General features: G+C 54.4%; 1 protein-coding gene across 1 annotated transcript in view; it reads left to right on the plus strand.

Moving 5' to 3' along the window:
• The first annotated feature begins 391 nt into the window (after window positions 1-391).
• LOC140399980 (uncharacterized) overlaps window positions 392-24,443 on the plus strand; it is a 183,638-nt gene continuing 159,586 nt past the window's right edge. Inside the window, exons 1-3 of the mRNA XM_072489481.1 lie at window positions 392-458; window positions 5,065-5,186; window positions 24,365-24,410. Coding sequence (XP_072345582.1) covers window positions 435-458; window positions 5,065-5,186; window positions 24,365-24,410 — 192 coding nt within the window. The 5' untranslated portion in view covers window positions 392-434. The remainder of the gene's footprint in view (window positions 459-5,064; window positions 5,187-24,364; window positions 24,411-24,443) is intronic.

Consider the following 24,443-nt stretch of genomic DNA (forward strand, 5'->3'; position numbering starts at 1 on the left):
CAACAGTATATATGGTATCTGGGGGCGGGGCAACAGTACATATGATGTCTGGGGGGCGGGGCAACAGTATATATGGTGTCTGGGGGCGGGGCAACAGTACATATGGTGTCTGGGGGCGGGGCAACAGTATATATGGTGTCTGGGGCGGGTCCAACAGTATATATGGTGTCTGGGGGCAGGGCAACAGTATATATGGTGGCTGGGGGCGGGGCAACAGTACATATGGTGTCTGGGGGCGGGGCAACAATATATATGGTGTCTGGGGGCGGGGCCACCGCTCTCCATGGTGTCTGGGCGGGGTCAACGGTCTCTGTGGTGTCTGGGGGCGGGACCAACGGTAACTATGGTGTCTGGGGGCGGGACCAACGGTAACTATGGCGTCTGGGGCGAAGCCAGCGGGAACTGTGGTGTCTGGGGCGGGGCTAACGTTAAATATGGAGTCTGGGGCGGAGCCATCGGTAACTATGGTGCCGGGGGCGGGGCCAACGGTATCTATGGTGTCTGGGGGACGGACCAACGGCATCTCTGGTGCCTCGAGGAGGGGCCAACAGTATCTCTGGTGTCTGGGGGCGGGGCCAACAGTATGTTTGGGGGCGGGGCCATCTGTATCTATGGTGTCTGAACCGGGCTAACGAAGCCTTTCCTGACTGGGGGCGGGGCTAACGGCCTCTGTGAGTGGGGGCGGGTCTAGCGGAATCTACGGGAGCTGTAGGCGGGGCTAACGGAGCCCCTCGTGACTGGGGCGGGGTTCTGGGAGACCCGGGTGTGTGGGGGCGGCGCTGACGGCTCCCACCTGGCTGTGGGCGGGGTTCTGGAATACCCGGATGTGTTGGGGGCGGGGCTGACGGCTCCCAGGTGATTGTGGGCGGGGTGATTGGAGACCCGGATGTGTGCGGCGGGGCTGGCAGGATCACGTGCCGAGTTCTCTTCCGGCAGAAAAAAGGCGGTAAAGGTTTAAAATGGCGGCCGGCGGCCAAAGGCGATTTTCCAGCAGTCAGGGCCCATAAAGGGACAGACTGCCGGCTGCCCTGCTCACACTGTGGTATTTAACTGTGGGAGCCTAGCCATGCCTGTGGGGGGGTCGATGCTAGCCGGGCACAGGAGCCCATTCGTCCCATTGTCCCCATGCTAGCTCTCTGCAATGAATTCCCATTCACCGCCTCATTCCTCCCAATCCATGCTGACTCACCTCCTTACAGCATTTATCTACTTCACCTCTGAGTGCCGCCATTGCAATCCGCTTCCGCTACCCCCTTCTGCTGGCGTCGCCCTCCCTCACCTCCTGAATCGCCCCACTCCGGGTCTGAGCGTGTGCGCCGTGGCCAACTCACTCCAGCCCCAGCACCGAGGGCGTGCGCGCTCTCGGCCGTGTCGTCATTTAGATGAGACGGTGAAACCGAGTCTCCATCTCACACGGAAGAGAAAATGCTGGAAAATCTCAGCAGGTTTGGCGGCATCTGTAGGATCTCCATCCCGCCTGGATGGTGCAGGCGGGAGGGATTCAGATTTCTGGATAACTGGGGCTCTTTCTGGGGAAGGTGGGACCTCTACAGACAGGATGGTCTACATCTGAACCTGCGGGGCACAAATATCCTGGGGGGGAGATTTGTTAGTGCTCTTTGGGGGGGTTTAAACTAATGCAGCAGGGGCATGGGAACCTGGATTGTAGTTTTAGGGTAAGGGAGAATGAGAGTATAGAGGTCAGGAGCTCAGATTTGACGTCGCAGGAGGGGGCCAGTGTTCAGGTAGGTGGTTTGAAGTGTGTCTACTTCAATGCCAGGAGTATACGAAACAAGGTAGGGGAACTGGCAGCATGGGTTGGTACCTGGGACTTCGATGTTGTGGCCATTTCGGAGACATGGATAGAGCAGGGACAGGAATGGATGTTGCAGGTTCCGGGGTTTAGGTGTTTTAGTAAGCTCAGAGAAGGAGGCAAAAGAGGGGGAGGTGTGGCGCTGCTAGTCAAGAGCAGTATTACGGTGGCGGAGAGGATGCTAGATGGGGACTCATCTTCCGAGGTAGTATGGGCTGAGGTTAGAAACAGGAAAGGAGAGGTCACCCTGTTGGGAGTTTTCTATAGGCCTCCAAATAGTTCTAGGGATGTAGAGGAAAGGATGGCGGGGATGATCCTGGATAAGAGCGAAAGTAACAGGGTAGTTATTATGGGAGACTTTAACTTTCCAAATATTGACTGGAAAAGATATAGTTCGAGTACATTAGATGGGTCGTTTTTTGTACAGTGTGTGCAGGAGGGTTTCCTGACACAGTTTGTTGACAGGCCAACAAGAGGCGAGGCCACATTGGATTTGGTTTTGGGTAATGAACCAGGCCAGGTGTTGGATTTGGAGGTAGGTGAGCACTTTGGGGACAGTGACCACAATTCGGTGACGTTTACGTTAATGATGGAAAGGGATAAGTATACACCGCAGGGCAAGAGTTATAGCTGGGGGAAGGGAAATTATGATGCCATTAGACGTGACTTGGGGGGGATAAGGTGGAGAAGTAGGCTGCAAGTGTTGGACACACTGGATAAGTGGAGCTTGTTCAAGGATCAGCTACTGCGTGTTCTTGATAAGTATGTGCCGGTCAGGCAGGGAGGAAGGTGCCGAGCGAGGGAACCGTGGTTTACCAAAGAAGTGGAATCTCTTGTTAAGAGGAAGAAGGAGGCCTATGTGAAGATGAGGTGTGAAGTTTCAGTTGGGGCGATGGATAGTTACAAGGTAGCGAGGAAGGATCTAAAGAGAGAGTTAAGACGAGCAAGGAGGGGACATGAGAAGTATTTGGCAGGAAGGATCAAGGAAAACCCAAAAGCTTTCTATAGGTATGTCAGGAATAAGCGAATGACTAGGGACAGAGTAGGACCAGTCAAGGACAGGGATGGGAAGTTGTGTGTAGAGTCTGAAGAGATAGGCGAGATACTAAATGAATATTTTTCGTCAGTATTCACTCAGGAAAAAGATAATGTTGTGGAGGAGAATGCTGAGCTCCAGGTAAATAGATTAGATGGCATTGAGGTACGTAGGGAAGAGGTGTTGGCAATTCTGGACAGGCTGAAAATAGATAAGTCCCCGGGACCTGATGGGATTTATCCTAGGATTCTCTGGGAGGCCAGGGAAGAGATTGCTGGACCATTGGCTTTGATTTTTTATGTCATCATTGGATACAGGAATAGTGCCAGAGGACTGGAGGATAGCAAATGTGGTCCCTTTGTTCAAAAAGGGGAGCAGAGACAACCCCGGCAACTATAGACCGGTGAGCCTCACGTCTGTAGTGGGTAAAGTCTTGGAGGGGATTATAAGAGACAAGATTTATAATCATCTAGATAGGAATAATATGATCAGGGATAGTCAGCATGGCTTTGTGAAGGGTAGGTCATGCCTCACAAACCTTATCGAGTTCTTTGAGAAGGTGACTGAACAGGTAGACGAGGGTAGAGCAGTTGATGTGGTGTATATGGATTTCAGCAAAGCGTTTGATAAGGTTCCCCACGGTAGGCTATTGCAGAAAATACGGAGGCTGGGGATTGAGGGTGATTTAGAGATGTGGATCAGAAATTGGCTAGCTGAAAGAAGACAGAGGGTGGTGGTTGATGGGAAATGTTCAGAATGGAGTTCAGTTACAAGTGGAGTACCATAAGGATCTGTTCTGGGGCCGTTGCTGTTTGTCATTTTTATCAATGACCTAGAGGAAGGCGCAGAAGGGTGGGTGAGTAAATTTGCAGACGATACTAAAGTCGGTGGTGTTGTCGATAGTGTGGAAGGAAGTAGCAGGTTACAGAGGGATATAGATAAGCTGCAGTGCTGGGCTGAGAGGTGGCAAATGGAGTTTAATGTAGAGAAGTATGAGGTGATTCACTTTGGAAGGAAAAACAGGAATGTGGAATATTTGGCTAATGGAAAAGTTCTTGAAAGTGTGGATGAGCAGAGGGATCTAGGTGTCCATGTACATAGATCCCTGAAAGTTGCCACCCAGGTTGATAGGGTGGTGAAGAAGGCCTATGGAGTGTTGGCCTTTATTGGTAGAGGGATTGAGTTCCGGAGTCGGGAGGTCATGTTGCAGCTGTACAGAACTCTGGTACGGCCGCATTTGGAGTATTGCGTACAGTTCTGGTCACCGCATTATAGGAAGGACGTGGAGGCTTTGGAACGGGTGCAGAGGAGATTTACCAGGATGTTGCCTGGTATGGAGGGAAAATCTTATGAGGAAAGGCTGATGGACTTGAGGTTGTTTTCGTTAGAGAGAAGAAGGTTAAGAGGAGACTTAATAGAGGCATACAAAATGATCAGAGGGTTAGATAGGGTGGACAGTGAGAGCCTTCTCCCGCGGATGGAAATGGCTAGCACGAGGGGACATCGCCTTAAACTGATTTATTGGATAAACATATGGATGATAATGGTATAGTGTAGGTTAGATGGCTTTTGTTTCGGTGCAACATCGTGGGCCGAAGGGCCTGTACTGCGCTGTATTGTTCTATGTTCTATGTTCTATCTCACCCTCCCGGGGGAATCCCGCAGCCGCTATCGGAAGACGGACTGGGGGCTGGGGTGGGGGGAGATCTCCGCATTGTCCCTGGGCCAAACGCTGCCCCTCAATCAGCAAAAACAGATTATCCGTCCATTGTCACTGCCTTTAGTGGGAGTTTGCTGTGCGCAAATTGGCTGCCGCGTTCTCTATGATTCAACAGTAACTGCACTTCACAAAGTACATCATTGGCCCCAAGGGACTTCCAGAAGTCCCGTGGCTGTGAAAAGCACGGCGGAAATGGAAATCCTTCTTATTCATCTCTCCTCCGGTTCATCTGTTAATCATGACAAATTTGCATCCTGTTACCAACCCTCCTGACACAAACACTTTCCCTTTATCTGTTCCCATCAAAACCCTTTTTCATTTCAAACGCCTCCATTAAATCTCCCTTAGCCATTTCTGCTCTAAGGCAATCAATCCCAGCTTCTCCAGTCTCTCCACATTAATTTAAGTCCCCTCATCCCTGGCAGCATTCCAGCCAATTCCTCTAAAGCCCTTGGCGTTCTTCCCGAAGGTTGACTCTTGCTTTGTTTCCCGTAGGTTCCCCCAGCGACGTTCCCAATGCCTCTGAAATCGTTCACCTATCCATTGCCCGAGACCAGGTTTGTCCACGCTGGGAGGACTGTCTACAAACTGAAAATGCGTTACAGCCACCACATTCGGTAAGTTCAGGGCTTGGCCGAAACCTCTTCATGTTTCTTCCCCGTAACAGCCCCATAACAGCCTCCCTGAACAGGTGCCGGAATGTGGCGACTAGGGGCTTTTCACAGTAACTTCATTGAAGCCTACTTGTGACAATAAGCGATTTTCATTTCATTTCATTTCATGGCCGACTGGCTCAAACCGGTTGATTGCCTGGCGGATTGGTGGAGGATCCGTTGTCAACTCTAATTGAATCCACCAAATCGCTCCTGCCCAACATCCCACCAGTCAACCCGGGATCATCCGAAGCTCTCCTATGCGGCCTCTCACTAACTTCCGTTCACCGAACAGATACCTGCGCTCATCTAATTCCTGCCTCTTGGGAATTGCCGATTTTAATCGTTATTTTTTTAAAAACAAATTTAGAGTACCCAATTTATGTTTTCCAATTAAGGGGCAATTTAGCGCGGCCAATCCACCTACCCTGCACATCTTTTGAGTTTGTGGGGGCAAAACCCTCGCAAACACGGGGAGAATGTGCAAACTCCACACGGACAGTGACCCAAAGCCAGGATCGAACCTGGGACCTCGGTGCCATGAGGCTGCAGTGCTAACCACTGTGCCACCGTGCTGCCCTAAAATATACGCCTTTGACCAAGGTATGGGCAATCTGCCCTCACGTTACTTTTCTCTGGCTCGCAATGTTAATGTAAGCCGACTTGTGACACAAATAAAGATTATTAATGCATTAAAGATGTTAAATAAATGAAGGTTGGTGTGGATGATGACACATCAACCTCTAACCCAATTGGATTTGTCAGCTTGGCTAGGTCAGCATCATTCTCTCCTCAGAGCTGGGGCGCAATGGGCTCAAGTCCCGCTCCAGGTTCTTGAGCCCTGTATCCAGGCCAACACTCCTGGCACCAGTATTGAGGGAACGTTGCACCATCTGAGGAGCAATCATTCAGGTGCTAAACCAAAGCACCATCTTCCCTCTGAGGCGGGTGTGCAAGGTCCCACGGCCACTATCGGAGGAGGAGGGGGAGTTCTCTGAAGACCTGGAGCCGATATTTATCCCTCAACCAACCTCGCCAGAAACAGACGACCTGGCAGCTTTTGGGACCTTGCTGTGTGCAGGTTGCCTAGAAAACAACAGGGACTCTACTTCAAAGGTAATAATTGGCTGAAGAGCAGATTGAGAGGCTCTGAGGTCGGTCCGCGAGATAGTCTAGGAACGGTTGCCACCGCCTGTAGAACCCCTGCGCAGACCCCCTTAAGGCAAACTTAATCCTCTCCAGCTTTATGAACCCAGCCATGTCATTTATCCAGGCCTCCACGCTAGGGGGCTTTGCCTCCTTCCACATTAGCAAGATCCTTCGCCGGGCTACTAGGGACGCAAAGGCCAGAATGCCGGTCTCTTTCGCCTCCTGCACTCCCAGCTCGTCCACTACTCCAAATATTGCTAGCACCCAGCTTGGCTTGACCCGGACTTTCACCACCTGAGATATTGCTCCCGCCACTCCTCTCCAGCACCCCTCCAGTGCCAGGCATGACCAAAACATATGGACATGGTTCGCCGGACTCCCTGAACACCTTCCGCATCTGTCCTCTACCCCAAAGAACCTACCTCGCCCCCTCAAGTGCGCTCTGTGAACCACCTTAAATTGTATCAGGCTGAGCCTGGCACATGAGGAGGAGGAATTAACCCTACCCAGGCATCAGCCCACAAACCTTCCTCGATCTCCTCCCCCAGCTCCTCCTCCCATTTACCCTTCAACTCTTCTGCTGGCGCTCCCCCCTCTTCTTTCATCTCTTGGTGTATTGCCGAAACCTTGCCGTCCCGACCCATACACCCGAGATCATCCTGTCTTGAATTTCTTGTGCCGGGAGCAACGGGAATTCCCTGACCTGTCGCCTCACAAAAGCCCTCACCTGCATATATCTAAATGCATTTCCCGGGGGTAGCTCAAACTTCTCCTTCAGTGCCCCTAGGCTTGCAAATGTCCCGTCAATGAACAGGTCTCCCATTCTTCTAATCCTCGCCCAATGCCAGCCCTGGAACCCCCGTCCATCTTCCCCGGGACAAACCGGTGGTTACCCCTGATCGGGGACCACACCGAGGCTCCCACTGCATCCCTGTGCCGTCTCCACTGGCCCCAGATCCTTAACATAGCCGCCACCACCGGGCTTGTGGTATACTTTGTCGGCGAGAGCGGCAGCGGTGCCGTCACCAACACCCCCAAGCTCGTTCCTTTACAGGACGCCATCTCCATCCTCTTCCATGCCGCCCCCTCTCCCTCCATAACCCACTTGCGGATCATCGCCACATTTGCTGCCCAGTAGTAGCTCCCTAGGTTTGGCAGCGCCAACCCTCCTCGGTCCCTGCTGCGTTCCAGGAACCCTCTCCTTACCCTTGGGGTCTTACTCACCACACAAACCCCATCATACTCCTACCTACTCTCTTGAAAAAGCCCTTGGTGATCACGATGGGAAGGCACTGAAACACAAACAAAAACCTTGGAAGGACCACCATTTTGACCGACTGCACTCTACCCGCCAGCGAGAGCGGTAACATGTCCCATCTTTTGAAGTCCTCCTCCATTTGGTCCACCAACCTTGTCAGATTCAGTTTATGTAGGGCCCCCCAACTCCTGGCTGTCTGGATCCCCAGATACCGAAAACTCCCCACCGCCCTCCTCAGCGGTAGGTCCCCTATCCCTCTTTCTTGGTCCCCTGCCTGTAATACAAAAAGCTCACTCTTCCCTACATTGAGCTTATAGCCCGAGAACTCCCTAAACTCCCTAAGAGTCTGCATGACCTCCACCATCCCCTCCACTGGGTCCGCCAGGTACAGCAACAGGTCATCCGCATATAGCGACACCCGATGCTCTTCTCCCCCGCGGACCACCCCCCTCCACTTATTAGACTCCCTCAGTGATATGGCCAAGGGTTCAATCGCCAATGCGAACAACAGGGGGGACAGGGGGCACCCCTGCCTCGTTCCTCGGTACAGCCGAAAGTACTCCGACCTCCGCCGGTTCGTCACTACACTCGCCACCGGGGCTCTGTAAAGGAGCTTAACCCAGCTGATAAACCCTCCCCCGAACCCAAACCTACGCAACACCTCCCAGAGGTACTCCCACTCTACTCGGTCAAAGGCCTTTTCCGCGTCCATAACTGCCACTATCTCTGCCTCTCCCTCCTCCGATGGCATCATTATCACGTTTAAGAGCCGCCGCACATTGGTGTTTAATTGCCTGCCCTTTACGAATCCCGTCTGGTCCTCATGAATCACCCCCGGGACACAATCCTCAATCCTCGTGGCCAGCACTTTTGCCAATAACTTAGCGTCCACATTGAGGAGCGAGATCGGCCTGTACGATCCACATTGCAGTGTGTCTCGCTTTAGAATCAAGGAAATTGTCGCCTCCGACATTGTCGGGGGCAGGGTCCCCTCCTCTCTTGCCTCGTTAAAGGTCCTCACTAGTAGCGGGGCCAACAGATCTACGTACTTTCTGTAGAACTCCACCGGGAACCCGTCTGGCCCCGGGGCCTTCCCCGCCTGCATACTCCCCAAACCCTTGCTCAGCTCCTCCAACCCGATTGGTGCCCCCAAACCAGCCACCTCTTGCTCCTCCACCCTCGGGAACCTCAGTTGGTCTAGGAATCGTCTCATCCCCTCTTCCCCCCCCCGGGGGCTGGGATCTGTACAGCTGTTCATAGAAGGCCTTGAATACCTTGTTTATTTTCGTTGCACTCCGAACCGAGGCTTCCCTTCCATCTTTGATTCCCCCGATTTCCCTCGCTGCCGTCCTCTTACGGAGCTGGTGTGCCAGCATCCGACTAGCCTTTTCCCCGTACTCGTAGCCCCCTGCGCTTTCCTCCACTGTGCCTCCGCCTTCCCCGTGGTCAACAGGTCAAACTCCGTCTGGAGCCGTCGTCTTTCCCCAAGTAATCTTTCCTCCGGGTCCTCTGCGTATCTCCTGTCCACTTTCAAAATCTCCCCCACTAACCTGTCCCTTTCCATGCCCTCTGTCTTCTCCCTATGAGCCCTGATGGAGATTAGCTCTCCCCTGATCAACGCCTTCAACGCCTCCCATACCACCCCCACTCGCACCTCCCCGTTGTCGTTGGCCTCCAAGTACCTTTCGATACACCCCCTCACCTTCCCACACACCACCTCATCTGCCAGCAGTCCCACATCCAGCCGCCACAGCGGGCGTTGGTCCCTCTCCTCTCCCAGCCCCATTTCCATCCAGTGTGGGGCATGGTCCGAAACGGCTTTGGCCGAATACTCCATCCCCTCCACCCTCGGGATGAGCGCCCTGCCCAGAACAAAGAAATCTATCCGGGAGTAAGCTTTGTGCACGTGGGAGAAGAAAGAAAAATTCCCTGCCCCCCCACCCCTGCTGACTAGCCATCTCCTTTCCTGGGGGCAGTCCCCGTCTCCACGTCTCCCTCGCCCTCCAGCCCCCCCAGCCGGGGGTCCTCCGTCCCGACCACCTCTTCTGTGACCCATTCCCTTTCGGCCAGTGCAGCAGCAACCCAACCCTTCCTCCCACCCCCCCCCCTTCCCCCCCCCTCTTCCCCCCCCCTTCGCCCCCCTCCCCCCGCTAGACCCCTGTCAGCTTTTTTGCTCCCCCATATCACTCCCGTAAGTCAGTTGATACCTGCTGACCCCGGCTTCCCCCGCCGTCCCTTTAACCCCCCCCGTGTGGGAGTCTCCCAATCAACCCTTTGTTCCCCTTCCCACCTTTCTTCCCGCGCGCGGGATAACCCCCCCCCCCCCGCGCTTTCCAAAGCCTGCCCCGCCCCCTCTGGCGCAGCTCCTGTCGCGGCCTAGTCTCTCTCCCCCAGCCCATATAACATTTCCTGCGCGTGATTGACCCCCTATATACAACAACCATCATACTTCAACCCTTAAACACCCCCCACCCTCACAAACCCTCAGTTAGAGTCCAACTTTTCAGCTTGTATAAAGGTCCACGCCTCTTCAGGCGTTTCGAAGTAGTAGTGTTGGTCCTTGTATGTAACCCACCGTCGCGCTGGCTGCAGCATTCCGAATTTCACTCCTTTCCGATGCAGCACCGCTTTGGCCCGGTTGAAACCCGCTCTCCGCTTGGCAACCTCCGTGCTCCAGTCCGGGTATATTCTGATCTCTGCATTGTCCCACTTGCTGCTCCGCTCCTTCTTGGCCCATCTCAGGACCCCCTCTCTGTCCGTAAACCGGTGAAATCTCACCACCATCGCCCTTGGCGGCTCATTTGCCTTGGGCTTCCTCGCCAGCACCCGGTGTGCCCCGTCCAGCTCCAGCGCCCTCGAAGGGGCCTCCGCGCCCATCATTGCCCCGATCATTGTGCTCGCGTATGCCGCGGCGTCGGCCCCCTCCACTCCTTCAGGGAGACCCAGGATCCTCAGATTGTTTCTGCTCGACCTGTTCTCCAGGTCTTCGAGTCTTCCCGCCCACTTCTTGTGTAGTGCCCTGTGCCGCTCCACTCTCACCGCCAGGCCCAAGAGCTCGTCCTCATTCTCACTCACTTTGTCCTGGATCTCCTGGATCTTCACCTCGTGGGCCTTCTGGGTTATCCCTAGTCCTTCGATTACCGCCAGCATAGGCGCCAGCATCTCCTTGCGCAGCTCCTCGAAGCAGCGCTTGATGAATTCCTGCATCTCCTCTTTGTCCCCGGCCGCCGCCATTTTGCTTTTTTTCCCTCGCTTCTCCCGCTGCTCCAATGCCGCTTTTTTGGCCGTTGCACTTCGGGTCCGGTCCATAAAAGTCGGTAGGGGACCTCTCTCTCCTCTTCCCCACGGGTTGTCTGTGAAAAAAATTCCGTTGGGGCTCCTCTAGCGAGACCGAACGTCCGTAATCGCGGGAGCTGCCGAATCGTGCGGCTTAGCTCCGCATAGCCGCAACCGGAAGTCTGGGGCAAAACACTACTTAAGAACAAGTCCTTCCTTTCTCAGGACAACTCCACTCAGGGGCTGGTTTAGCACAGTGGGCTAAACAGCTGGCTTGTAATGCAGAACAATGCCAGCAGCGCGGGTTCAATTCCTGTACCGGCCTCCCCGAACAGGCGCCGGAATGTGGCGACTAGGGGCTTTTCACAGTAACTTCATTGAAGCCTACTTGTGACAATAAGTGATTATTATTATTATTAATTAAAGGGGAATTAATAAACTTATTTTGTCTCCAATAAATATTTTTCACAGACAGTGGTATGCAGCAGGTTTATAACAAACGGTGGGTCATTTTGGCTGGTGACAAAGTCAAATCTACAGTAAAAGTACTTAAGACTTTATGCCCCCAGTCATCTGCTCAAACAGAACGCGCGTTTGCAGCCAGGCGAGTGGACCAATGAGGGGTTGATAAGACTGTGGTGAACCACTGTACACCTGTATTAGGTGATGTACGGTAGGACCTGTACTACAGGTTTGCCGGTAGCCCCTACCTGCTGGCTCCGCCCAGTAGGAGGAGTATATGCGTGTCCTCCATTTAGCTGCTATTTCGCCAGCTGCAGCGGGAGGCCACGCATCTGACTGCAATAAAGCCACAGTTGTACCCAACCTTAGTCTTTGGGCAATTGACCGTGCATCAATTTATTGCAGTCAGATTTTCTACAGGATGGCCATCCGTATCAAACCAGATCGCCTGCAGCTGGATCCGCAATCGACCAACGCCAGAAAAGACTTTAATCACTGGCTAGCTTGCTTCGAGGCCTACATTAACTCAGCGACCACCCCACCGACGGAGGCTCAGAAGATACAGGTCCTGTATTCCAGGTTGAGCTCGAGCATGTTCCCGCTGATCCAGGATGCTCCGACTTACGCGGAAGCCGTGGCGCTCCTCAAAGAGAACTACGCGCAGAAAGCGAACACGCTCTTCGTCAGGCACGTACTCGCCACTCGCTCTCAACTCCCTGGTGAGTCCATCGAAGACTTCTGGCGGGCCCTAATCCCACTCGTCCGGGACTGGGACTGTCAGGCCGTTACGCCGAACATTCTAACCTCCTCATGCGCGATGCTTTCGTAACAGGGATTGGGTCGGACCTCATCCGACAACGATTGCTGGAAGGGGCCACACTCGACCTAGCGGAGACAAAAAAATTAGCGCTCTCCATGACGGTCGCCTCCCTTAATGTTCAGGCCTACCCCTCCAGCCGCGCGGCCCACCCCTCCTCTCCCTCCAGGACCCCGCAAACGACCGCCTCAGCTGGGGCCCTGCCTAGCCGGTACGCCTGTGCCACACACAAAACCGCGCACCCCGGGGGTCCCGATGCTATTTCTGCGGTCAGCAGAAGCACCCTCGCCAACGCTGCCCGGCCCGCGCCGCCATCTGCAAGGCTTGTGGCAAAAAGGCCACTTCGCTGCAGTGTGCCAGGCCCGCGCAGTCGCCACTATCGCCCCCTCCCCCCTGCCAAACGCACAATGGGCGCCGCTCTCTTCACCCCCATGGACCACGCGTGGCCAGTGGGCGCCGCCATCTTCTCCCCCTCAGTTCACGTGCGGCCCATGGGCGCTGCCATCTTGTCCTGCTCCACCAACATGCGCCCCATGGGTGCCGCCATTTTGTTCCCTGCAGGATCTCCAGCCGCCGCCATCTTGCCTTCCCCACAGGGAATGGACGCCAACGACCTTCCACGACCTGGGCCCCCAACGTTCTTCGTCTGAAACCAGTGATGATCACCCGCAGCTCGCCTCGATGACGCGGGACCAGTCTCGTCCACACAACCTGGCCACCGCTTCGACAACGGTGAAAATCAACGGACACGTGACCTCGTGCCTGCTGGACTCAGGGAGCACCGAAAGCTTCATACACCCGGATACGGTAAGGCGCTGCTCCCTCGCGGTCCACCCCGCCAACCAGCGGATCTCCCTGGCCTCCGGGTCCCTCTCTGTCCCGATCCGAGGGTTCTGCACATTCACTCTCACAGTCCAGGGCGTAGAGTTCAGCGGCTTTCGCCTCTACGTCCTTCCTTTTTAAAAAAATATATATTTTATTGAAATTTTTTTCCCAAACAACAATTTTCCCCCTCTTACAAAGCAAACGCAACAATCACAATACAGACATTTTTAACAATACACAAGTAACAAAACCCCATTATCTTTGACCTAAACTAAACTAAAACCCCCAACCCCCCCCCCCCCCCCCCTCCCCCCTCCCCCCCTTCCCCCTGGGTTGCTGCTGCTGGTCATCCGTCTTCCCTCTAACGTTCCCCTAGGTAGTCGAGAAATGGCTGCCACCGCCTGGTGAACCCTTGAGCCGATCCTCTCAGGGCAAACTTTATCTGCTCCAGTTTAATGAACCCCGCCATATCATTTACCCAGGCCTCCAGTCCGGGGGGGTTTCGCCTCCTTCCACATGAGTAGGATCCTGCGCCGGGCTACTAGGGACGCAAAGGCCACAACGTCGGCCTCTTTCGCCTCCTGCACTCCCGGCTCTTCCGCAACTCCAAATAGAGCTAACCCCCAGCCTGGTTTGACCCGGGCCTTCACCACCTGCGAAATCACTCCCGTCACTTCATTCCAATACCCTTCCAGTGCCGGGCACGCCCAAAACATATGTGCGTGGTTTGCCGGGCTCCCGCCACACCTCCCACATTTGTCCTCCACTCCAAAGAACCTGCTCAATCTTGCCCCCGTTATGTGTGCTCTATGTAGCGCCTTAAATTGAATCAGGCTAAGCCTGGCGCATGAGGAAGAGGAATTTACCCTGCTTAGGGCATCAGCCCACATACCCTCCTCTATCTCCTCCCCTAGTTCTTCTTCCCACTTTCCTTTTAGTTCGCCCACCGACTCCTCCCCCTCTTCCCTCATCTCTCGGTAAATCTCTGACACCTTGCCCTCTCCGACCCACACCCCTGAAAGCACCCTGTCCTGTATCCCCTGTGTCGGGAGCAACGGAAATTCCCTCACCTGTTGTCTAGTAAACGCCCTCACCTGCATATATCTCAAGAAATTTCCCCGGGGCAACTTATACTTTTCCTCCAATGCTCCCAAGCTCGCAAAAGTCCCATCTATAAATAAATTTCCCACCCTCCTAATTCCCAACTGGTACCAGCTCTGAAATCCTCCATCCATTCTTCCTGGGGCGAACCTATGGTTGTTCCTGATTGGGGACCCCACCAGGGCTCCCCGCACCCCTCTCTGTCGCCTCCACTGTCCCCAGATATTCAATGTTGCCGCCACCACCGGGTTCGTGGTAAACTTTTTAGGTGAGATCGGTAGCGGCGCCGTCACCAGCGCCTCTAAACTCGTCCCTTTACAGGACTTTCTCTCCAGTCTTTTCCACGCCGCTCCCTCACCCTCCATCATCCATTCACGTATCATTGCCACATTGGCGGCCCAATAGTAATCGCCCAAGTTCGGTAGTGCCAATCCTCCTCTGTCCCTACTACGCTGAAGGAACCCCCTCCTTACTCTCGGAACTTTCCCTGCCCACACGAAGCTCGTGATGCTCCTGTCTATTTTGTTAAAAAAGGTCTTGGTGATTAGTATAGGGAGACATTGAAATACAAATAAGAACCTCGGGAGGACCATCATCTTAATTGCTTGCACCCTGCCCGCCAGCGATAAAGGCTGCATGTCCCACCTCTTGAAGTCCTCCTCCATTTGTTCTACCAGCCGTGTCAGATTAAGTCTGTGCAAGGTTCCCCAGCTCCTAGCGATCTGAATCCCCAGGTATCGGAAGTTTCTTTCCACTTTCCTTAGAGGCAAGCCTTCTATCTCTCTACTCGGGTGCCTGGATGTATCACAAATAATTCACTCTTCCCCATGTTTAGCCTATACCCCGAGAAATCCCCGAACCCCCTCGAAATTCGCATAACCTCTATCAACCCCCCCGCTGGGTCCGACACTTATAACAATAGGTCATTCACGTATAACGAGACTCGGTGTTCTTCTCCCCCTCTAATCACCCCTCTCCATTTCCTGGAGTCTCTCAACGCCATGGCCAGAGGTTCAATTGCCAACGCGAACAACAATGGAGACAGCGGGCATCCCTGTCTTGTTCCCCTATATAGTCGGAAATACTCCGATCTATGTCGACCTGTAACTACGCTTGCCGTTGGAGCCCCATAAAGAAGTCTAACCCAGCTAATAAACCCGTTCCCAAACCCAAACCTCCTTAACACTTCTCATAAATACTCCCACTCCACCCTATCAAATGCCTTCTCTGCGTCCATTGCCGCCACTATCTCTGCCTCCCCCTCCACTGGGGGCATCATTATCACCCCTAATAGTCGTCGCACGTTAACATTCAGTTGTCTCCCTTTTACGAACCCTGTCTGGTCTTCGTGCACCACCCCCGGGACACAGTCCTCTATCCTCGATGCCAGTACCTTTGCCAACAATTTGGCGTCCACGTTCAATAATGAAATGGGTCTCTTGGACCCGCACTGCAACGGATCTTTATCCCTCTTCAAAATTAACGATATCGTTGCCTCCGACATCGTCGGGGGTAGAGTCCCCCCTTCCCTGGCCTCATTGAACGTCCTCACCATCAACGGGGCCAACAAGTCCACATATTTTCTGTAATATTCCACCGGGAACCCGTCTGGTCCCGGGGCCTTCCCTGCTTGCATGCTTCCCAGTCCCTTAATAACCTCGTCCACCCCAATCGGTGCCCCCAGGCCTACTACCTCCTGCTCCTCCACTTTCGGGAACCTCAATTGGTCCAGGAACTGCCGCATCCCCTCCTCTCCCTCTGGGGGTTGAGACCTATACAGTTCCTCCTAGAAGGTCTTGAACACCTCATTTATCTTTCCTGCCCTTCGCACCGTGTCTCCCCTTTCGTCTCTAATTCCTCCTATCTCCCTCGCTGCTGCCCTCTTTCGCAATTGATGAGCCAACAGGCGACTAGCCTTTTCCCCATATTCATACCTCCTCCCCTGTGCCTTCCTCCACAGTACCTCCGCCTTTCTGGTGGTCAGAAGGTCAAACTCCGTCTGGAGTCGTCTCCTCTCCCTGTAAAATTCCTCCTCCGGGGTCTCTGCAAATTCCCTATCCACCCTTAAACTCTCCCCCAGTAATCTTTCCCTTTCCTTGGCCTCTGTTTTCCTTTTGTGGGGCCCCAATGGAGATCAGCTCTCCTCTGACCACCGCTTTTAGTGCTTCCCATACCACTCCCACAGGGACCTCGCCGTCGTCATTGACCTCCAGGTATCTCAGTACACCCCCGCACTCTTGCACACACTCCCTCATCCGCCATCAGTCCCACTTCTAATCGCCAGAGTGTTCTCTGCTCCCTTTCCTCTCCTAATTCCAGGTCCACCCAATGTGGGGCATGATCCGAAACCGCTATGGCTGAGTACTCAGCTTCTTCCACCCTAGAGATCAACGACCTTCCCAAAACAAAAAAATCTATCCGGGAGTACACTTTATGGACATGGGAGAAGAAGGAAAACTCCCTAGCCCTAGGTCTAAGAAATCGCCATGGATCCACTCCCCCCCATTTGGTCCATAAACTCCTTAAGTACCTTGGCCGCTGCCGGCCTTCTTCCGGTCCTTGAGCTGGATCTATCTAGCCCCGGGTCCAGCACCGTATTAAAGTCCCCTCCTAAACTCAAGTTTCCTACCTCCCGGTCCGGTATACGCCCCAGCATCCGTCTCATAAATCCCGCATCGTCCCAGTTTGGGCATACACATTAACCAACACGACCTCCATTCCCTCCAGCCTGCCACTCACCATTACATATCTACCTCCACTATCTGCTACGATGTTCTTTGCTTCAAATGCTTCCCGTTTCCCCACCAAAATGGCCACCCCTCTATTCTTTGCGTCCAGTCCTGAGTGGAACACCTGTCCCACCCATCCTTTCCTTAACCTAACTTGGTCCGCCACCTTTAGGTGCGTCTCTTGGAGCATAGCCACGTCTGCCCTTAGTCCTTTCAAATGCGCGAGCACTCGGGCCCTTTTTAATCGGTCCGTTCAGGCCTCTCACGTTCCACGTGATCAGCCTCACTAGGGGGCTACCTGCCCCCCTCCCGTGTCGACTAGCCATTACCTTCTCTAGGCCAGTCCCATATCCCGCCTCCGCGCTCCCACTCGCTCCCCCAGCGTCGCACACCATCCCCGCCCACCCACTCTTTAGCCATTTCCTTTTTGATTTCCGCAGCAGCAACCCAGTTGTCCCCCCCCCCGCTAGATCTCTTTCTAGCATGATTGCTCCCCCCATATTACTTCCGTAAGTCAGCTGACTTCAACTGACCCCGGCTACTCCTACTCACTCCTCGACCCTCCCGTGTGGGGAACTCCCATCCGCCTTGCGCCTGTCTTCCCGCCTTATTCTTTCTGGCGCGGGAACATCCCTTTACCTGACCCGCCTCTTATGGCGCAGCTCCCTTTCCCCTCCCCCTCCCCTTCCCCATTCTCCAACTATGTCCCGTCTTTCCCCCTCACCGGCGCCCACATTTCCCCAATGTCTCCCCCCTTCCCAATTTACTTCTCAATTAACTTCAACCATAACATTAACAGTAACATTTCCTGCACATCAGTCCCTCAGTTCCGATCCAATTTCTTTTCTTTGATGAAGGTCCATGCTTCCTCCGCCGTCTCGAAATAATGGTGTCTCTCCTGATACGTGACCCATAGTCTTGCCGGCTGCAGCACCCCGAACTTCACCTTCCTTTTATGCAACACCTCTTTGGCTCGGTTGAAGCTCGCCCTCCTTCTCGCCACCTCCGCACTCCAATCCTGGTATACCCGTACCACTGCAATCTCCCATCTGCTACTCCGCACCTTTTTAGCCCATCTCAGGACCTCATCTCTATCCTTAAGGCGGTAAAATCGCACAATTATCGCCCTGGGTGGTTCTCCCGCTTTTGGTCTTGCCGGAATCCGATTTGCCCACTCCACCTCCAAGGGGCCCGCAGGGGCCTCAGCACCCATCAGTGAGCTCAGCATCGTACTTGCGTACGCTCCACAGTCCACTCCTTCCACACCCTCAGGGAGACCCAGTATCCGAAGGTTCTTCCTTCGCGCTCCGTTTTCTAGGGCCTCGATCCTTTCAGTACACTTTTTATGAAGTGCCTCGTGCGTCTGTGTCTTAACCGCCAGGCCCAGGATCTCGTCCTCAATATCTGTCACCTTCTGCTCCACCACGCGGAGCTCTGTCTCCTGGGTCTTTAGTGTCTCCTTGAGCCCCTCAATTGCCTGTAGCATCGGGGTCAGCATCTCTCTCTTCAGCAGCTCCACACACCGTCTCACAATTTCATCCTGCTCCGGCCCCCATGTCACCTGCGCTTTCTCCGCCGCCATCTTGTGCTTCTCTCTTTCTGACCCTTTGGTCGACGATGCCTCGCGCTGCAGCCGCCACCGCCGGTTTTTTCCTCCTTCATTGGGGGGGGGAGACTCCCTTCTTACACACCCCACACCGGGTTACGTCGTCGAAAAATTCCCCGTTGGGGCTCTTAAAAGAGCCCGAAGGTCCGTCGGAGCTGGAGCCGCCGAAACGTGCGGGTAGCTAGGCATCACCGCAACCGGAAGTCCTCTACATCCTTCCTAACCTCTGCGCTGCACTATTGCTCGGCCTGGATTTTCTGTGCAATCTCCAGAGCCTCACCCTCAAATTCGGCGGGCCCCTTCCACCCCTCACTGTGTGCGGCCTCACGACCCTAAAGGTCGACCCCCCCTCCCTCTTTGCCAATCTAACCCCGGATTGCAAGCCCGTCGCCACCAGGAGCAGACGGTACAGCACCCAGGACAAGACCTTCATCAGGTCCGAGGTCCAGCGGCTGCTTCGGGAGGGTGTCATCAAGGCCAGCAACAGCCCCTGGAGAGCGCAAGTGGTAGTCGTTAAAACTGGGGAGAAACACAGGATGGTCGTGGACTACAGCCAGACCATCAATCGGTACACGCAGCTCGACGCGTACCCCCTCCCACACATATCTGATATGGTCAATCAGATTGCGCAGTACCAGGTCTTCTCAACAATTGACCTGAAATCTGCCTACCACCAGCTCCCCATCCGTAAATCCGACCGCCCATACACTGCCTTCGAGGCGGAAGGTCGCCTCTACCATTTTCTTCGGGTTCCCCTTGGCGTCACTAATGGGCTCTCGGTCTTCCAAAGGGAGATGGACCAAATGGTCGAACGGTACAGTTTGCGGGCCACGTTCCCGTACCTAGACAATGTCACCATCTGCGGCCATGATCAGCAGGACCACGATGCCAACCTCGCTAAATTTCTCCGCACCGCCACTCTCCTCAACCTCACCTACAACAAGGAGAAGTGTGTGTTCAGCAAGACCCGCTTGGCTATGTGGTCCAGAATGGAGTTCTGGGGCCCGATCCCAACCGCATGCGCCCCCTCATGGAGCTTCCCCTCCCCCACTGCCCCAAGGCCCTCAAACGCTGCCTGGGGTTCTTTTCGTACTACGCTCAGTGGGTCCCAAACTATGCGGACAAAGCCCGCCCACTCATACAGTCCACCCAGTTCCCCCTGACGGCCGAGGCACAACAGGCCTTCGCCCGTATCAGAGCCGATATCGCCAAGGCAGGGATGCACGCAGTAGACGAGTCACTGCCCTTTCAAGTAGAAAGCGATGCATCAGACGTCGCCCTTGCCGCCATCTAAACCAGGCGGGCAGACCCGTGGCATTCTTTTCCCGCACCCTTCATGCCTCTGAAATTCGACACTCATCCGTCGAAAAGGAGGCCCAAGCTATCGTTGAAGCGGTGCGGCATTGGAGGCATTACCTGGCCGGCAGGCGATTCACTCTCCCCACTGACCAACGGTCGGTAGCCTTCATGTTCAACAACACGCAGCGGTTTGTATCGCCCCGGCAAGCTCAACGAGCCCCCAGACGCCCTCTCCCGAGGTACATGTGCCAATGCACAAGTAGATCAACTCCGGGCCCTACACGACGGCCTTTGTTACCCGGGGGTCACACGACTGTACCATCTCATCAAGGCTCGGAACCTGACCTACTCCGTCGAGGAGGTACGGACAGTCACCAGGGACTGCCAGGTCTGTGCAGAGTGCAAGCCGCACTTCTACTGGCTTGACCGTGCGCGCCTGGTGAAGGCCTCCCGCCCCTTTGAGCGTGGATTTCAAAGGGCCCCTCCCCTCCACCGACCGTAACATGTATATTCTCAGTGTGGTTGATGAGTACTCCAGATTCCCCTTCGCCATCCCATGCCCCGATATGACGTCTGCCACCGTCATCAAGGCCCTCAACACAATCTTTGCTCTGTTTGGCTTCCCCGCCTACATCCACAGTGACAGGGGATCCTCCTTCATGAGTGATGAGCTGCGTCAGTTCCTGCTCAGCAGGGGTATCGCCTCCAGCAGAACGACCAACTACAACCCCCGGGGAAACGGGCAGGTAGAAAGGGAGAACGGGCGGTTTGGAGGGCCGTCCAGCTGGCCCTATGGTCCAGGAACCTCCCAGCCTCTCGCTGGCAGGAGGTCCTCCCTGACGCTCTACACTCCATCTGGTCACTATTGTGCCCCGCTACGAATAACACCTTCCCCAGGAAGTCCACATCCGGGGTGACGCTCCCGACTTGGCTCGCAGCTCCAGGACCGGTCCTGCTCCGTAGGCATGTCCGACTCCACGAGGCGGAACCGTTGGTGGGTATTCTTGCTCCACGCCAACCCCCAGTATGCCTCCGTTGCGTACCCCGAAGGCTGCCAAGATACGGTCTCCCTCAGGGACCTGGCACCGTCAGGTTCCTCCCCCGCCCCGGCATCATCCTCCCCTTCCCCGGCGCTTCCATCATTGTCCCCACCAGGCCCATCCCTCCTTCCCCTGCCCACGCAAGAGGACGACGAAGATTTCGGCACGACCCCGGAGTCATCTAACAGCAGGCCATCACTGCCGTCGCCGCCACCGTTACGCCGCTCCCAGCGGAACGTCAAGGCTCCAGACAGATTAACCTTTAACTGGACCTTCAAAATGGACAAATTTTTGTTTCTCTCTCTTCATGTTATTTCTACGACACTGTAAATAATGTTCAACACTGTATATAGTTCCACACCACCCCCGCCGGACTCACTTTTAACAGGGGGTGAATGTGGTGAACCACTGTGCACCTGTATTAGGGGATGTAAGGTAGGACCTGTACTACAGGTTCGCGCCCCTGCCGGCTGGCTCCGCCCAGTAGGAGGAGTATAAATATGCGGGTCCTCCATTTAAAAAATATATATATTTATTAAAGTTTTTTAACACAATTTTTCTCCCTTACAAACAATAACCCCCCCCCCCCGTAACATACATAAAAGGAGAAATCGCGCAGAGCAAGATATATACATGGCAAAATGATATATTTACACAGCTTTGTACACTGGCCCTCACCCGTACGTGCCAGTTTCCACAACCCTTCATGTTATCTCTTGCTCATCCAGCCACCTCCCAGGCAGTCCCCCCCCCCCCCCCCCCCCCCCCCAAAAGGTTGCTGCTGCTGCTGACCGACCTTCCTCTAACGCTCCGCGAGATAGTCTAGGAACGGTTGCCACCGCCTGTAGAACCCCTGCGCAGACCCTCTCAAGGCGAACTTAATCCTCTCCAACTTTATGAACCCAGCCATATCATTTATCCAGGCCTCCAGGCTGGGGGGCTTCGCCTCCTTCCACATTAGCAAGATCCTTCGCCGGGCTACTAGGGACGCAAAAGGCCAGAATGCCGGCCTCTTTCGCCTCCTGCACTCCCGGCGTGACCTCCATTTAGCTGCCATTTCGCCAGCTGCAGCAGGAGGCCACGCATCTGACTGCAATAAAGCCACAGTTGACCCAACCTTAGTCTTTGTGCAATTGATCGTGCATCACAGACCACGGCCGATCCTCTACCTCGGCTCCGCTATCCAGCCCTATCCTCACACCCTTAGCGACTATTGATCTCGGCGTTGACTCTACTCAGCGGCTGAGCATGCCAACTCTCTTGCGGGTGGGGATTCGTAAAGATACACAACCCTCTGAATTTAAAATCCCCTCCACCCCCCCCCCCCCCCCCCACCCCCCCCATCTCATTCCAAAATGGCTGACCCCATATCCTGAGACGGTGACCGCCCCCCCTCCCCCTAGTTCTAGAGCCTTCGGCCGTGGGGTGGGGGGGGTGGAGGTGGGGTGGGGGGGGGGGGGTGTGTGTGGTTGGGGCATGCCCCCAGCATCTATCATCTCGAACCCCTCTTACGGGTTTTACAACGGCAACTTTTTCCATTCGACAGCACTCTGCAGCTACGGACATCCAGGAATGTTGTGTCATCGGAGGAAATGGATATATACCGATTCAGTATGGAGAAAGGGTGGGGAGAGTTGGGAAGCATGAGACGAAGAAGAATGGGGGAGGGCGTGGGGGAACGAAGCACTTGGTTGAAGAGGTGACTCAGGCCCCTCTTTAACCGGTTGCGATTCACCTGAAGCCGCCTATCAACCATTTCACTTTCTGAGCCGCCGCCCGCCGCCACCCCCCCACCCAAATCAAAGGTGCTAAAAGTATCATAGAGTATTACAGTATCATCGAATTTACAGTGCAGGAGGACATTCAGCCCACCAGGTCTACACGGCCCTGAAAGAGCACCCTACCTAAGGCCACACCTCCACCCTATCCCCGCAACCCCACCTAACTCCTGGGCACTACGGGGCAATTTAGTGCGACCAATCCACCTGACCCCGCACATCTTTGGGCTGTGTGAGGAAACCGGAGCGCCCCGGAGGAAACCCACGCACACACGGGGGGAGGACGTGCAGACTCCGCACGGACAGCGACCCAAGCCCGGGACTCGGACCCGGGTCCCTGGCGCTGTGAGGAAACAGTGCTAACCACTGTGCTACCGTGCCGTCAGGGATAAGGTTTGTCCACTTTCCTCACCCGACACAAACCTTTGCCTTGGGCCTGATTCGCGCTCCTCAGAACGGATGTTTTGCAAAGGGAGGCTTGAAGATCAGATGGAACTGCACAGCAAGGGAACAGCATCTGCAGCCGTGGGCTGGACCTGGGCGATGCTTTCTGTGGCGAGGATGACCAACAGTTCTGTCTATTAGAGCTGGAGTCCAGCGGTAAACAATACTTTATTAATTCAGCTTCGCTCTGTAACGAGATTTGCATTTTTCAAAAAAAAAAAATTAAAAGGCAAGTTGATACTCATTTGAGTCGGGGTAAGAACTTTGACAACTGCCACAATTCTTTGACCCTTACCGTCAAATTATTTTGTCTGGCCTTGAACTGTCTTTCTCTTCAAATTCTCCTCGGTGTAACCGAACAGGCGCCGGAATGTGGCGACTCGGGGCTTTTCATAGTAACTTCATTGCAGTGTTAATGTAAGCCTACTTGTGACAATAAAGATTATTAAATTATTATTAAATGCAAATGCAAGCTGGTTAATTTTGCAAGTGTTGCGGGTTGAATGAGTGGGCTATCTCAATTGCTCTTGTACGATGGAAGCACCTCCTGACCCCCCCCAAAAAAGCCAGTTGCAACATCTACAAGGCACAAGTCAGGAGTGTGAGGGAATACTCTCCACTCGCCTGGACGAGCGCGGCTCCCAACAACACTCAAGTAGCTCGACACCAACCAGGACAAAGCAGCCCCGCTCGATCGACACGCTAACCGCAAACATTCACTCCCTCCACCCCCGACGCTCAGCGGCAGCCGTGTGCACCGTCTACAAGATGCACCGCAGTAACTCACCAAGGTTCCTTAGACAGCACCCTGCCAAAACCCACGCCCACTCCCAATGTCGAAGGACAAGAGCAGCAGATACCTGGGAACCCCACCACCTGGAGGCTCCCCTCCAAGTCACTCACCATCCTGACTTGGAAATATATCGGCTGTTCCTTCACTGGCGCTGGGGCAACATCCTGGACTCCCTCCCTGACAGCACAGTGGGTGTACCTACACCTCAAGGAGCGGGTTCAAGAAGGCAGCTCACCCCCACCTTCTGAAGGGAAACTAGGGATGGGCAATAAATGCTGGGCCTAACCAGCGACTCCCACGTCCCGTAAATGAATTTTAAAAGAGCACCTCAATATTTAAATCCAGTCTGACCATGCTTTTTTAATTGTGTCCCGCCGACATGTTGTTTTAAATAGACTTTGCGGTGTGCCGACAGACGGAGAAATCTGGAGGCGTACAGTTCAATCTGACGAATTGCTTCCCTCGTCCCTGCGCTGGGTAACTCTGTTCAGACAGTTGTGGGGAACTGCTGGGACTGGCGTGCTTTCCCCGCTGTTACCTTTCTCTTGTTCTGTTTTTTTCGCAGGGAAGACTTGGGCATCGACAGAGAACTAGTGAGGCAGGAGTTGGAGGTAGGAGTGAATGTACCAATACTTCAGAACCCA

Source organism: Scyliorhinus torazame, chromosome 24 (assembly GCF_047496885.1).
Source record: "Scyliorhinus torazame isolate Kashiwa2021f chromosome 24, sScyTor2.1, whole genome shotgun sequence".
Taxonomy (NCBI): Eukaryota; Metazoa; Chordata; class Chondrichthyes; order Carcharhiniformes; family Scyliorhinidae; genus Scyliorhinus; species Scyliorhinus torazame.